Genomic DNA, 15,968 nt, shown 5'->3' with positions numbered 1-15,968 from the left:
ATAAGTGCACAGTGGAGTCCATCTTCACTGGCTACAGCATATCCTGGTATGGCACCTGTTCAGCTCACATAAGATAGTAAACCACTGTAGACAGTGGGGAATGCAGTAATGGTGCCTAACAGCCTTGATGCAAAAGCTTCTGTATACTTACGGCAACTCTGAACCATGCATACGCAACATTTCAGAGTAACTGGGAAATGACGACACCCTTGATCACACTGGGAAATGTAGTCAAACCAGCAAAATGACGACTTGCATGCATAGTAACTCATATCACTAAGGCATTTTTCCTCCACGTATAGTTCTAAACCTGGATGCATTAGTATTTATGTGTGTTGCTGTAACAAATATGTTACACCTCTGAAGTGTTGAATATGATGTACAGACAGCACTGCAGAAACATTTTGGGGTTTTCTCAGTTTATATAGCCTTTCTGTTGTCACTTTACAGGGAACCAGCCAACGAACCAGGAGTATCTCTGTCAAGCCTCACTCCATCATGCCTGCTGTGCTGAAACCTTTAACTGATTGGCAAGGCACTACATTCATTTTTGTATAGTGTGAATGCATATACTGTACATTAAAAAACATGTTCTTGCCAACGTAAAAAGTCAATTTGCAGCAATGTCCAGTTCTCCTAATGTAATCATTGCATTTTACTGAACTCATATTGCAAAAAGAGCACCTAGCGATGTTGCAGAACCACCATATGAAGTTCTACAATATCGTGATTGCATATGTATGAAGTTGATTAGTGTACTCCATATATGGTTCTTTCAGGGGACATTCGATGTATGCTCATGTATTGACAAGGTGATTGTGATTTATAAATGGTAAACTGTATAGAAATGCGTGTACACCAGGTTTTGTAAATCTGACTTTTTTTTTTTTTTTGCATACGCATTTTTTTTTGGTGTGCGCATATTTTCACACACAAACCCATGCAAAGTTTTGTAAATGAGGCCCCCAGACACAAGTTCATTTTATTGCTAATGTGCCTTGTTTTGGGATTTGTATGCTAATGTATGTATGCTCACCATCTATTAGGTTCGGTTGGCCCCTATAGTGCAAAATCATGGCATTAGGAACTGGCCTGATGTGGGCATGGAGTAGGCTCATTTTGTGATGGCATCCTGCATGGTGTTTGTAACTGCCTAGCACTCAAAGTCTCCCACTCTCTGGAAAAAACAGTTTAGAAAATGAATGGGTGTATGGGTGAGCAGGGAGATGTTAAACATAATGGAATTTCCTATTAATTCCAATTTTAGGTATGTATCTGTCCTGTGTTACATGTAAAACATTTTTAAACCTGTTCCACTCCTCCTCGACTGTCTCTACACTTAAAAGTTTATCCCAGCCTATCCTACTTATACTTTGTTGCATCAGGTCAAAATTGGCCCTACCAAAGTTCAGGCAAACAGAATGTTAGGTTATATAGCACGGTGTGTGGAGTACAAGTCCAAGGAGGTTATGCTCAACCTTCATAACGCACTGGTGAGGGCTCCTCTGGAGTACTGTGTGCAGTTTTGGTCTCCAGACTACAAAAAGGACATAGCAGCACTAGAAAAGGTCCAGAGAAGAGCAACTAGGCTGATTCCAGGGCTACAGGGGTTGAGCTATGAGGAAAGATTAAAAGAGCAGAGTCTATACAGTTTCAGCAAAAGAAGATAAAGAGGTGAGATGATTGAAGTGTTTAAAATTATGAAATTAGTCCAGTGGATCGAGACTGTTATTTTAAAATGAGTTCATCAAGAACACGGAGACACAGTTGGAAACTTGTTAAGGGTAAATTTCACGCAAATATTAGGAATTTCTTTTTTACACAAAGAACGATAGACACTTGGAATAAGCTACCAAGTAGTGTGGTAGACAGTAAGACTTTAGGGACTTTCAAATGTTTTTTGGAAGAAATAAGTGGATAGGACTGGTGAGCTTTGTTGGGCTGAATGGCCTGTTCTCGTCTAGAGTGTTCAAATGTTCTAATAAAGGAGAAAAGTAAAACAAAGTGACACAAAGAATACCTAAATATTAAAAACTGTGATAGCAAAACCCTGATTAAAAATTTTTTAAGGAAACACACATTTAATTATTTGTGAATCTACAGACTAAATTAAGAGATGTTAAACCATAAAATGATCATTCACTGAACACAGCAAATGACTCTTGATGAAGAGATCACTGGGAGTGAAAATGAGTAACCAGGGACCACCCTAAGAGCAGGATGATTAAAAAAACAAAAGGACGGAAATAGGAGAATCAATGGTAGCATCTGTGGAGACTACTGAAAGTTAATTGTGTGGCTTTGATTTTGTGTGAATTGGCCTATCAATGCATGAAAACTTGTTTTTGCACCTTAGTCTTCCCATCACACCCAGGGAATCTGGAAGAGGTATAAAAACACAAGACCAGATAAAGTGATTCACCCATCTGTTTTCTAACCTGCATGTCCAGGTCAGTGATATGAGGAACTGGTTCTTATTCCAGCAGTATTCAGGAAAACTATGCATGAACCTCTGACAGGGGGCAAAGTCTATCACATGACACATTCATGTGAAGAGAAGATCTCACAGACGTCTGTGTTTATGAATCACAATCCATGTTGTAGATTATGTTTACACAAATGGGGCAAAGAGCAGTGCCTGTGTTCCTAACTCAGATGCTCTTCATTTCAACTTTCACACTTTATTTACTTATGAGAGCTATACGGGGCCTAGTTTTAAAATGACAGAACAGATGGTTTTCTTTTCTTATACATTTTTAATAAGAGTCTGCAGCGCTTGGTTGGACACATCATGCCAACAAACGGAATTATTTACTTTTCCCGTTTTTCCCTGTTTTCTGCTCTTTTGAGCTATTTACTGTCTGATATGGGGAAGCATCGAGCTTGGTCAGGTTCACAGTATGTGGCACTCCCTGCTTCTCTTCCCTGACCAAATGCTGGGGCTTATCCACTGAGGGAATGTTCTCCCTTTGTTAATTTCATGGTCAACTCAACTGTGACCAGCTTTCCTTTATTGCATCGTTTATTTTCTGCTGGGTGTTGCACTAAAGCAGCATGTGATTACACTGTTTACTCCAACTACCCTTTGATGTCGCAGCCTTACTGTCTATTTATTTATGTTTTTACTCATCATCTTCTGCTCAGAAGTTTTGTCATTCAAACAGTTGTATGCCAAATGTTTTAAGTTTTATTTATGCTAGATTTCTTACTTTGAAGTTTACAGGTTTTTTTTTGCTTTTATTTTCTATTCCATATAACAAAAATGGTAAGGATGAGCACAGGGGGCACAGAAGCCTGTCTTTGCATTTATTATGTGACCAGTGTCACCAATTACATGTCTCATGGGGCACAGATGCTCTGATCATGGGGTTTGAAAGGTTTTCTTGGATCCTGATGCCAAATGAAATTAAAAAAAAATTCAGTACATTATGGGGTCTTTTTGCTTACTGCCTGACATTTTATGGTAATAAGGGGAGTTTTACACCTTCTCTGTGGCAGCCAGGTCTTAGATTTGGGAACATTTTGCTGATGCAAAGAAAGTCTGTGAAATTCTGGAGTGCTGAGTTTGGATGATTCAGGGTATTTTCTGCAAAGAACTAACTCTTGTGGTTTTATGGTTTAGATTTGACAACAGGGATTAAATATACTGTAGATATGGTATGGGCTGGGGTTTCATTTTGATTCTGTGGATTTTGGTACTTAGTATTTTCTGTAGTCTTATTCAAGGCTGTAATAATAAGAAATTGTTTGTGCTCAAGAAGCTGCCTACATATGCTGTACATGTGTGGACGTGTGTGTATACATGTACAGCACAATTAAAGTACAACGGAGCTAGTACAGGGCTGTGTCAGCATCCAACTTCAAAGGAAAAAAGGGTTAAAGTTTATTTGCACACTGAAAATAAAATAAGGTCAAAGGCACAATGTTTTGGCAGGGTGAAGGATGGAACAAAGCCAGAGCAGATGAAAGGAGAAAAGATGAGAGTAGGTGAGAAAAAGCTGACATTAGAAAAGACAAAGGGAGAGATTAAAGAGTTATTTGGTCATTAAGACTAGTGATGAGCGTGCCCAACAGAGTTCACTTTGTTGTGATTCAGTGAAATCACCAAATTTGTCACAATGCAATGAAGTCAATGGGGAAGGAGGACTGATTGTTCTGTCCCAAAATGTGACCTGAGCTGTGCAGCAGCAATGCTAACCACCTAACGCACATGCTCAGACACAGATTTAGCACTCAACAGGAGGATTTTTACTGTGAGAAACTCTTCCTTAAAATAGGCATTTCCCACACCAAAATCATAGTCACAGTTATAAGCACAGCAATACTGTTGTCGCTGTCTCTTTCTCTTCCTCTCTTCAGTACCTCCACTCCTCTCATCAAGTGTTGTCCTCCTCCTCCTGACTCTGGCTTCCGGTGTCCCATAATCATGGGAGCACTTCTGGGTTAGGTTGGTGTCTGATAAAAGAGGTCTCTCTGCCCCCTGGTGGCGCCCATGGAACACAACACAGCTGAGCTAAAGAAGTCCAGTTCCCAGGATGCCCTGTGGGAATCCAGAGCGCTAATGCAACCCAGGTGGGCTGCCATCTAGTGATCTGGAGGAGACAATGCCTTGCGCATGCTATCTTTCTGGTTCTTCCAAACTGTGGACGTCCTGTCATGGTAAAGTGTAAACTGAACCAGTGTTTAAGTCCTAGTTTCCAAAGACCCCGCTAGCTCAGTGGTCACATGCCAGGTCCATGCAAGGCAAGGGGGTGTGGGCAAAATGCATGCACAATTTGCCATGTAGAGCTGTGAAAGAGCTGTGATAAATGAAATATTAATTACTGTCTACAAAGAGTTTCTATCTATTTTAACGGGAGAAAAAGTACGAACCACCTAAACGGATGGTCCAGATATGGCTGGCTTTAGACCGGACATATTGTTTTTGTTTCTGACCTATCTATATTGTTTTCTTACACAAAAAGATAGAAATGCCTTTTAAATACTAATGAATCTTTTGATATTATTATTATTATTATTTTACAGAGTCTCATGTGTTTTCTGACTCTGGGATGGGGAGGGATCAAACTCCTTTAGAATTTGTTTTTACTTCCGCCATTGCAACATGGCTAATTACGCATGCATTCGGCATGTGCTCCAGCCCTCTTCCCTTATATGGGCCTGGTGCGATGGACTGCAAGACAGGTTTGTGTTAATTGCCATACAGACATTTTCCTGTTTGAGCTTCAGAATACCAATAGATAACATAAGCAAACCAGTGCACATTAACCTCCTTGGCTCCTCCCATAGGTGGTGAGCCCATGGGAAGGGGGACCCACGTTGCCTCTTCGGGCTGTGCCCGGCCCGAGCCCCATGGGTGCAAGCCCGGCCACCAGGCGCTCGATACCTCCAGGCCTGGCTCCAGAGGGGGGCCCCGGTGACCCGTGTTCGGGTGAGGGAAAACGCCGTCCAAATTTTTTATTCATCATAGGAGGTTGTGTTGAACCGCACTTTGTCTCATCCCTCACCTAGGACCAGTTTGCTTTGGGTGGCCTTACCAGGGGCATAAAGCCCCGGACAACAGAGCTCCTAGGATCATTGGGACATGCAAACCCCTCCACCATGATAAGGTGGCGGTTCGAGGAGTGGTGTTTTGTTATTGGACTTCTGTGCTCGTCACAGATTGCCCATAACGAACACCATGTTCAAGCATAGGGGTGTTCATATGTGCACTTGGCCCCAGGACACCCTAGGCCTCAGTTCCATGATCGACTTTGAGGTCGTGTCGTCGGACTTGCGGCCACATGTCTTGGACACTCGGGTGAAGAGAGGGGCGGAGCTGTCAACTGATCACCACCTGGTGGTGAGTTGGCTTCGATGGTGGGGGAGGATGCCGGTCAGGCCTGGTAGGCCCAAACGTGTTGTGAGGGTCTGCTGGGAACGTCTGGCAGAGCCCCCTGTCAGAAGTAGCTTCAACTCCCACCTCCGGCAGAACTTCGACCATGTCCCAAGGGAGGTGGGGGACATTGAGTCCGAATGGGCCATGTTCCGTGCCTCTATTGTTGAGGCGGCTGACCGGAGCTGTGGCCGTAAGGTGGTCGGTGCCTGTCGTGGCGGCAATCCCTGAACCCGTTGGTGGACAACGGCGGTGAGGGATGCTGTCAAGCTGAAGAAGGAGTCCTACCGCTCCCTTTTGTCCTGTGGGACTCTGGAGGCAGCTGATAGGTACCGGCAGGCCAAGTGGAATGCGGCTTCGGTGGTTGCCATGGTTGGGGAGGCCATGGAGAACGACTTTCGGACGACTTCGAGGAGATTCTGGTCCACCGTCCGGCATCTCAGGAGGGGGAAGCAGTGCAGTGTCAACACTGTATATGGTGGGGATGGTGCACTGCTGACCTCGACTCGGGACTTTATGGGTCGGTGGGGGGAGTACTTCGAAGCCCTCCTCAATCCCACTAACATGCCTTCCAATGAGGAAGCAGAGCCTGGGGACTCGGAGGTGGGCTCCTCCATCTCTGGGACTGAGGTCACCGAGGTGGTCAAAAAAGTCCTTGGTGGCAGGGCCCCGGGGGTGGATGAGATACGCCTGGAGTTCCACAAGGCTCTGGATTTTGTAGGGCTGTCTTGGTTGACACATCTCTGCAACATCGCATGGACATCAGGGACAGTGCCTCTGGATTGGCAGACCAGGGTGGTGGTCCCCCTCTTTAAGAAGGGGGACCGGAGGGTGTGTTCAACTACAGAGGGATCACACTCCTCAGCCTCCCTGGAAAAGTCTATTCGGGGGTTCTGGAGAGGAGGGTCCGTCGGATGGTCGAACCTCAGATTCAGGAGGAACAGTGTGGTTTTCGTCCTGGTTGCGGAAACAGGACCAGCTCTACACCCTTGGCAGAGTCCTGGAGGGTGCATGGGAGTTCCCCCAACCAGTCTACATGTGTTTTGTGGACTTGGAAAAGGCGTTCGACCGTGTCCCTCGGGGAATCCTGTGGGGGGGTGCTCCGGGAGTATGGGGTACCGAACCCCCTGATAAGGGCTGTTCGGTCCCTGTACAATCGGTGTCAGAGATTGGTCCGCATTGCTGGCAGTAAGACAAACCCATTTCCAGTGAGAGTTGGACTCCACCAGGGCTGCCCTTTGTCACCAATTCTGTTCATAACTTTTATGGACAGAATTTCTAGGCGCAGCCAGGGTGTTGAGGGGGTCCGGTTTGGTGGACTCAGGATTGGGTCACTGCTTTTTGCAGATGATGTTGTCCTGTTTGCTTCATCAGGCCGTGATCTACAGCTCTCTCTGGATTGGTTCGCAGCTGAGTGTGAAGCGGCTGGGATGGGAATCAGCACCTCCAAATCTGAGACTATGGTCCTCAGCCAGAAAAGGGTGGAGTGCCCTCTCAGGGTTGGGGGCGAGATCCTGCCTCAAGTGGAGGAGTTCAAGTATCTTGGGGTCTTGTTCACGAGTGAGGGAAGAATGGAGCATGAGATCAACAGGCGGATCGGTGCGGCTTCCGCAGTGATGCGGGCTCTGCATCGGTCTGTCGTGGTGAAAAAGGAGCTGAGCTGTAAGGCAAAGCTCTCAATTTACCAGTCGATCTATGTTCCTACCCTCACCTATGGGTAGTGACCGAAAGAACGAGATTGCAAATACAAGCGGCTGAAATGAGTTTCCTCCGCAGGGTGTCTGGGCTTTCCCTTAAAGATAGGGTGAGAAGCTCAGTCATCCGGGAGGGGCTCAGAGTAGAGCCGCTGCTCCTCCGCATCGAGAGGAGTCAGATGAGGGGGCTCGGGCATCTGATCAGGATGCCTCCTGGACGCTTCCCTGGTGAGGTGTTCCGGGCATGTCCAACCGGGGAAGACCCAGGACACGCTGGAGGGACTATGTCTCCCGGCTGGCCTGTGAACGCCTAGAAGAAGTGGCTGGGGAGAGGGAAGTCTGGGTATCTCTGCTCAAGCTGCTGCCCCTGCGACCCGACCTCGGATAAGCAGAAGAGGATGGATGGATGGATGAAATTCATCTAATAGGTATAATGGAGAGGCTTCATTTGTCAGCTTGACAAAAATAGGTTACCCTAAAAAAAGTCTTGTTGGCTATAGGCTGTGAGACCTTCATTAATAAACATGAATAACTAAGCAGAAGTAAAAACATGATAAAAAAAGGCCACTGAATACATTGGCCAACTAGCAAGCATTTTAATACAAGGCTTGTAGTGAAACGACCAGGCAATTAAATACTTGAGCTGCGAAATAAGATTGACGGGATAAGAAAATGATAAACAACCATAACCTCCTGGAAAGAAAATATGAGGCACAGACAGATTCATACATTGCCATTTCAGCAGATGTGCTGCAGACGACAAACTCATTACTTTCACTTTGCCTTATTGACAAGCTAATACAGACACCGTATGCCTAACACAAGCGCATACGTATCACCATAGACAGTAATGTGGCAGTTTTGAAAATCCATAATTGGACCCTTCCTTTCCGGGCAGAATAACAATAATAATAGGAATACTAAAAGCCATCTTGCAGTATTGCTGGAGGGTACCTTACACTGTATATTCTGTAAATAAGCCTGGAACTGGATTATTGGCCCTTGAAAGTTCACAGAATAATTGCACAGTTTTAATCATTTGTTGTCAAGAACCCGTTAAAACATTCTCACGCCACTGTTAATTAAGGGAAGATTAGACAACATTTGACTACGTGATAATGAGGAAATAAAGGTGAACTTTTGTAATCATGAAACAATTCCGACATGCTTTTGACTACTACGTTGTTAATTTGGTGGAAAGGGGGGTTCAGTCAAATAGGTATATCTGTGAAAACTGTCATATTAAATAAACAGTGGTGCCTGTTGAATTGTGTAAGTGGTTAGGGTCACACATTATAGTAGTGGGACAGAAATCTGAGAATTATCATTAATACTGTATAATTTAATATCATGGGTTATTCAGTCAGTGTATTATTTTTTAGTTAGTAAAAACTGAATCATTCAATTGTCTAAAAAACTAAAAACAGATCTATCTAACAGGCTTTAGAGATAGCTGTGTGACCAATGGTTATTGTGTCAACACTTGCGTCATATAATGTGGTCACTGTGCTTTGGTAAATGAGAATGCTGGCAGCGCATTTTAAAGTTGTGATCACTTCACTCTTTTTGGGGGAACTGATATTAACAGTGATTATTAAAATCCCATCCATGTCTGACTGAGTGAGCTACAGAATCTCTTTTTAATGAGAAAGTTATAAATTATAGCAGTTACAAAACAAGTGATCTGGCTAATTAAAGTTTGCTTTTTAAATTAATTCACCCTTACAATGACTATTTACTATACTTAGCTATTAGAAGAGTTTAATGCCATGATCTGCTATTTATATTAAATTGTAAAAATAATAATGTATATCTACTCTCTATATGTAAAATCCTAAGCCTAAAAGTGCAACGATTTTGTACCACAATTTTATATGACTTTTTATGTCACTTCTTTGTCACCCTTTAAATCGGGCTTATTTTAAAATCTACATGAATATGTTTGGTATCATTCTTTTCAAAATTTATCAAACTTTAATGAGATGTTGTTAGATTTTCAGATTCTTATTCCATTTTTAAATTATAAACTAAAAAATATCAGGAAGTCACGTCATGGAAGACAAGACTTTGTGCCAAAAGATTTAACCACACCTGGGGCCGGAAATAAAAGACAAAGAGCAGGACAGCTGCTTTACAGGCTTTTAAATGTTTGAAGCGCCGCACGAGATGCAGATCACGCTGCACGGCAGCAACAGCAAGCCAGCAGCTGATCGAGCAAAGAGGAGGTAAATAAAAAAAAACTGTATTTGTTTCCCATTGTATCACCGTTTAAAAGGGGGTTTCAGAGGAGCGGCTGTGTCTCCTTGGGGTGCGTTCAGCCCCCTCTTCACAACGAGAGCGGCAGACATATATAAAGTATGAATGTGCCAACAAGACTTTTTTAGGGTAGCCTATTTTGTCAATCTGACAAATGAAGCCAGTTTCTTCTACCTATTAGGTGAATTCTGTAACCATAACATAGTATATACTGTAGTATATGTACAGTATATAACAAATGCATGTACAAATGCAACCATTGTGAGTGTTTTTTTGTGGATTAATAACATATGGGGGAGAGAGGAAGGAAGAACACAGTTTTTAACCAGATCTCTGCTTTCAACCTTAAAGTGGATGAGAATGCATCAGAGGGGAACCAGTAACGCCATTTCTGCCTTCCTCCAGCTCTGCCACTTACGAGGCTGCAGGATAAAACAAGAGAAGAGACCAGAAGCGAGCCTCCACACTTGAAGGCACATCTGAGCTGGGGGCTGACAACAATTAACTTGCTATTCTGTTCTTTCTTTTCTTTCCATCCATATTACTTAAGGCAACTAAACAAGTTTTCCAGTCTGAGACCCCAACACTCTGATGTGTTGCTTTTGTCTATTTGAATTAGTATTTGTTGTATTACTGCCTTAAATACACTATAAACAAACACTCAGTGGACACTTTATTAGGTAAGCTTTCTCATTAACTTCAATAGCCTGTTCCTCCAAACATCAATTTATGTAACTGGTACTCAAAGCGTTGAGCATGCTGATCTGATCAAGAAGTTCAAAATGGGCAACAGGCATAATCTAAGCAACTTTGGCTGTGCTAAATGTATTTCTTCTAGCATCTCAGGAACAGCTTCCTTCCTGGGATTTCCTCACAATAAAGTCCCTAGAATTTAGCATAAATAGTGTGATTAAAAAATGCCAGATGTGCAGAATTTGTGGGGGTGAAAACTGTGGGTTATTGTGACTGGCCAGGGGAAGATGGCCAGATTCATTCTAATTAACAGAAAGGCTAGAAATACTAAAGTACATCTCTGAATTGCCAATGCATTAGAACTTGAACTTATTGGGCTAAGCATCAGAAAACCTCTATGGTTCCACTGCTGTTAGCTAGGAACAGGAAGATGCAGCAAATCTGGATGGCAGGAGATTTAAAAAATGTGACCTGGTCTGATGAAAGTGGTTTCTGCTGAAACATGCAGACATTAAGGTCAAAATTTGATGTAAACAGAAGGAATCCATGGCTCCATCCTGCTTTGTATTAATAGTACTGCCTGGAAGTGGTTACATAATAGTGTGGGGAATGTGTTCTTGGCCTCTTAATATCAAATGAGCATCATTTGAATGTCACAATATATCTAAGTATTGTTGCTGGTCATCTATATGCCTTAATGGACACATTTTAATATTTTTCAACTGGATAATTCCAGCAGCATAATCTGCTAAGTTACACACTAAGCATCATCTCACGCTTGTTCCTTTAACATGACAATGAGTTCAAGGCCTAAAAAACTCCCAGATCACAGTTTAATAAAGGGCCCATTGAGTAAATATGTAGTAAATATAACGTAAACACTCTTCATTGGGTGTAAAACAGCAAAGTACAAGCAGCAAAAATTGACATATACAGTATGAAGTGTTAATTTCTGAATATACAGTATAAACTAAATTTGAAAATGCATGTGGAAAGCCTTTTGTTTGACAAAGTCAAACCTGATACACAAGATACGCTCACTAAGTTCTAAGATTGGTCATCACAGGGAGTTGCTTTGGTTGTAAGCCATCGGCACATCCGTGTTGCATGCTGTAGTTTAGCAGCTCTGTCTGCAGTACCAAACATTTGGTTACTCACATGTGCACTGAAATTGTTTAGTGAGATGTGCATGGAGTATTAGCTAAGCAAAAAATGACAATGTCTGAGCAATGAGCCAACTTCAGAATTTGCCAGCTCCTCATTAAATCAGCAAATGAAATGATATAGCAGCTGCACAGTGGAAAGAGAAATGGAAATGGAGCAAATTTTGACACATAAAACAGCTTATTATTCATTGTAATATACTATATCTATTGGACAACTGCTTCATTTCATTTTACCCAATAAAAGTGGAATTACAAATTTTGGAGCTAATACTTGCCCTTCACTGATTGCCCTAATTCCTCACTTGACTTTTTATTGAATCCATTCCAGCTCTGCCTGTTTGTCTTTCAGGTATTTATTATTCCACACCAGACAAAGTCAAATTAGGCTCTATCAATTCATACACATTTCAGTTTTGGTGTTAGTCTTGGCTTGATTGGGTTTTGTGCAGAAATGGTGTTTGCAGACCCCTATCTTTTACAGTAATACTCTCAATATTGGTGGGTGTCCCATTCCTTTTAATTATCTATGCGTTGACCTGCTCTAGACATTTTACACTCAGTGTGTTTCTTGGGGAGTCAGGGTTCCTTTCTTCTAAACATTTTCTTCTAAATTTCCAGCATCTTCCTCTACTGTTTTTTTTTTTTTACCTACAGCAAAGGTGGCGATTTCTATAATCAGGTACAAGGAGCCCACATCTCACAATTCACCAAAATCTTTGTAAATTAAGTCATTAACATGCCAAAGCACCAAGGGGTTGTTCTTACGTGTGCTCCTTTGTATAGTACAAATATATTGGGAAGGCATTCCAGTTAACTCAGTAAAAAGAATTTCATCTTTAAGTGTCTCATTGATTTTAAAGCATAAATAAGATGGCTACGCTGATGATACACACACTGGAATGAAGGAGTCCTATGAAGAGTGACAACACTCAAGGACAGAGTTACTGATTGTTGATACTCAGATTGACAAAAATACTTTAGTTAGATGCCATGAACAGGGTGGATTTGTAACCTGATATTCATACCTTGTTCTCTAGTCGCCCGATTAGCTCAGCCAGTCTTTTAATCTGAATTTCCAGGCCCTCTTCTTTGACCTCTACTGGACCTAGTAAAGGAATAATATTCAATAAATTCCATTTATTTTTATAAAGTACAAGAGGCTTATGTTTCTGTGCAGGCTGTCAAATTCAAAGAACATACACAATTCAAAAAAAATCATAAACTAATAATATAAAAGTGTAATATTAAATCATGGTATAAATATTTATGAGAATTGAAGTTATTATCATTTTCACAGCAAGAGGTAAACACATAGTTTATAAATTTAAACTATGCAAATCAGAGAAAGACTGTCTGCAGATGATGCATTTCAGTACTGACACCATTAAAATAACAATGAGCAGAACAATTGGATATCTGTAGCAGGTAATCTGTGATCAGTCTAATAATAATTACACTCATTTATTTTTAGCTACATTACACTGTGCATGCAGTTAGAAATAAATTACAATATAGCATATCTAATGTTCCCAGCTAATATTCAGGGCTGTGCTTGTGGTTTAGGGCAGAGCCTATTATAACAGTACTGGATACAAGACAGGAAAGATCATTGCAGGGTCCGCTCACATACACCTCTGATGGGCCAGTTTGGAGACAGCAATAAACCAAACTGGAAAATCTTTGGGGATGTGGGAGAAACACACATGGAGACAAGTGCAGAGAATACACTCACCACATAGACTATGTCTAGGCACTGGATTAAAACCCAGAACACTGGATCCATGAGGAGGAATGTGCTATCCTCTGTATCACTGTGCCACCCTAAACTAGAGATGTAATTATACAGTAATGCCTTATATACAGTATTATGGACAAAGAGCGATGGAATGTGTGACTGAACAAAAAACATTTTGCATAGGATGATAGAGAAAAAGGGAATGCAATGAATTCCCATAAATTACTCCTAAATGTGCATAACGGATGGGGAAAGTTACAAATCTATATATATAAAAGCCAAATACCACTGACTCACTCATCACGAAATCTCCCAAACCATGAGGACTTGGGACTTGAAATTTGGAATGTAGGTTACCCTTGGCCCATAGATGCTCGCTAAGAAACGGTTTTAAAAATTTCATGGTCCAAGTGCAAAATTTCTTATAGTTTTTTAGACCCGTTTGTATGTCTGTCTGCTTTTCACGAGAGAACAACTTAACATATTTACATGAGGTTTTTTTCTATAATTTGCTTGAACATTCCGTTGATTTTGCGACTTTTTCATCACACTAAGTATCATAGTTCGCTTGTGGTACTGATGCATTAATGTGAATCCAAGAGAGACTCATCGGGCTGTGGGGCCCTCCTCACTCACGCGTCTGCCTCGGGGCGTAACCTTAAATTCCGCTTAATTAGTGAATGAGAGAACTACTTAACGGAATTAGATCTTTATTTTCTATAATTTGCTTGAACATTCTGGTTGATTTTGCGACTTCTCTCATTGCGTTAAGAAACATAGTTCGCTTGCAGGAGTGATATATTCGCGCTAATCCGAGACAGAGGCTGAGAGCTGAGGAGAGGGGAAAGAGTGAAGTCAGGAGTAGAGAGCCAGGCAGGGCCCACCTCACTGTCCTGTTTCACTAATACACGGGTGAAGCCGCAGGGGATGGCTAGTAATATATAAAAGAGACTTAAAAACCAAATCAAGGCATGTTAAGTGTAAAAACATATTGGTGAGAAAAGGTCATTCAGTCCAACATATTGCAGTTTGTCAAATATAATACATTTAATATTTCCAAGAACTATTGGGATTTAAAGTACAAAAGGATGATTTCATTTAATTAGGAAGGGAACTTCATTCACTTAGCAAAATTTACAATATTAGTGCAGAATGTAATGTATTAAGTGCACTGCCAACTCGTACAATGATACATTGATGTTCACTCTTTTGCATTAGAGTTGTCTTATAACCAGGGGTATACAACTCTGCCCAGTGCTGTAGGCTCTAATTGTAATGTGGCTGTTGCATTTATAGTAAAAGGTGCGGTAGTACAGGGTGGTACATAAAAACGTAGCCCCCAACATACTGTAAGAAGCCCGCTGTTGTTCTAAATGTAGCAGTCATTGCCAGGTTGAGGTAGTGGGAAGTCTCTGTGCAAATGTCTGTTAATTCTTTTTTCCATATATTGCAGAAGGGTGTGAGGTTGGAGTGTAATTTGGGATACAAAGAGTGCTGGATTGTGATTGGTAATGTTATAAAGATTAAAAATAATTCAGAATTGATTAAACATTGCTACATATTAAACTTCTGTATTAGCATCAAATGATAAAGCAGAATTGTCTTAATTTAAAGACATGTACTTGCAAAATTAACAACTGACAATTATTGCTCTTACTATTGTACTTATGATCATTAATTTCAAGTAACAGAACTACAATGAAGGATGTATTTTGTGTAGCTCACTGCATAAACTGTACTCTGTATACAAATGTGGGCCAATGTTAAACATGGGAATGTTAAATTGCATTAAGAAAACAAAAGATGAATGTATACAGTATGTATAAGCAATGCAGTTAATAAAATCTGAAATAACAGTAATTCAACATTAATAATTTAATGTAAACACCACCAGATAGTTCTGTTGTATAGGTATGTAAAAGCATTAAATGAAATGAATTCTTTAACTATGTAGAATATGACAACATTGCTACAGCATAGACACCATGCTATGCACAGTGTTCGGATTTAGCATAACTGTCATAAGACATGCAACCAATCACTACACACAGGTTATGACTAAAGCTCTGATCTCTGGTCCAATCATTGACAGCAATGGCATTCACTAGGTTCACACCATGATTTGTAATTATGAAAACCTGCCAATTTTTTTACAAGTCACAGAGGCCATTGCAACAATCTCTCCTTGAACAGTTGCAATCCTGTTCTTGAGGGAAGTATTCTGTGTTCAAGCATTCACATTTCAGTGCACATCTCTCATTAATATAATGAACAGTGATGCTCAGGCATGCTTGCATAGTTTTACTCAAGCATTCATCAGTTGTGGTTGCATAAAGAATCACTTGTTTCAGGTCTATTTCAAATGTATTTCAATTTAAAATAAAGTAAAGCAATGCAACTTTGGAAAAATAATTGTATGTAGGGGTGGATCACTGTGGGGGTTTTTAATCAGAGCCTTGTCTTTTGATCAGTAAAACATGATGACTTTGGTTTGGCTTTTGATTGCCTTCTCGACATGGAGATGCTTTAGCATGGACAACTAATGAACG

General features: G+C 41.2%; 1 protein-coding gene across 2 annotated transcripts in view; it reads right to left on the bottom strand.

Moving 5' to 3' along the window:
- The window catches only part of necab2 (N-terminal EF-hand calcium binding protein 2), a 434,935-nt gene that overhangs the window by 69,534 nt on the left and 349,433 nt on the right, over positions 1 to 15,968 (bottom strand). For both annotated transcript variants that reach the window (XM_051932366.1, XM_028809612.2), the window contains exon 8: positions 12,710 to 12,789. In XM_051932366.1, the coding sequence (XP_051788326.1) occupies positions 12,710 to 12,789 (80 nt within the window). The remainder of the gene's footprint in view (positions 1 to 12,709; positions 12,790 to 15,968) is intronic.

Source organism: Erpetoichthys calabaricus, chromosome 9 (assembly GCF_900747795.2).
Source record: "Erpetoichthys calabaricus chromosome 9, fErpCal1.3, whole genome shotgun sequence".
NCBI classification, from domain to species: Eukaryota; Metazoa; Chordata; class Cladistia; order Polypteriformes; family Polypteridae; genus Erpetoichthys; species Erpetoichthys calabaricus.
The sequence above is the reverse complement of the archived record's forward strand: the minus strand, read 5'-3'. Positions and strand labels throughout refer to the sequence as shown.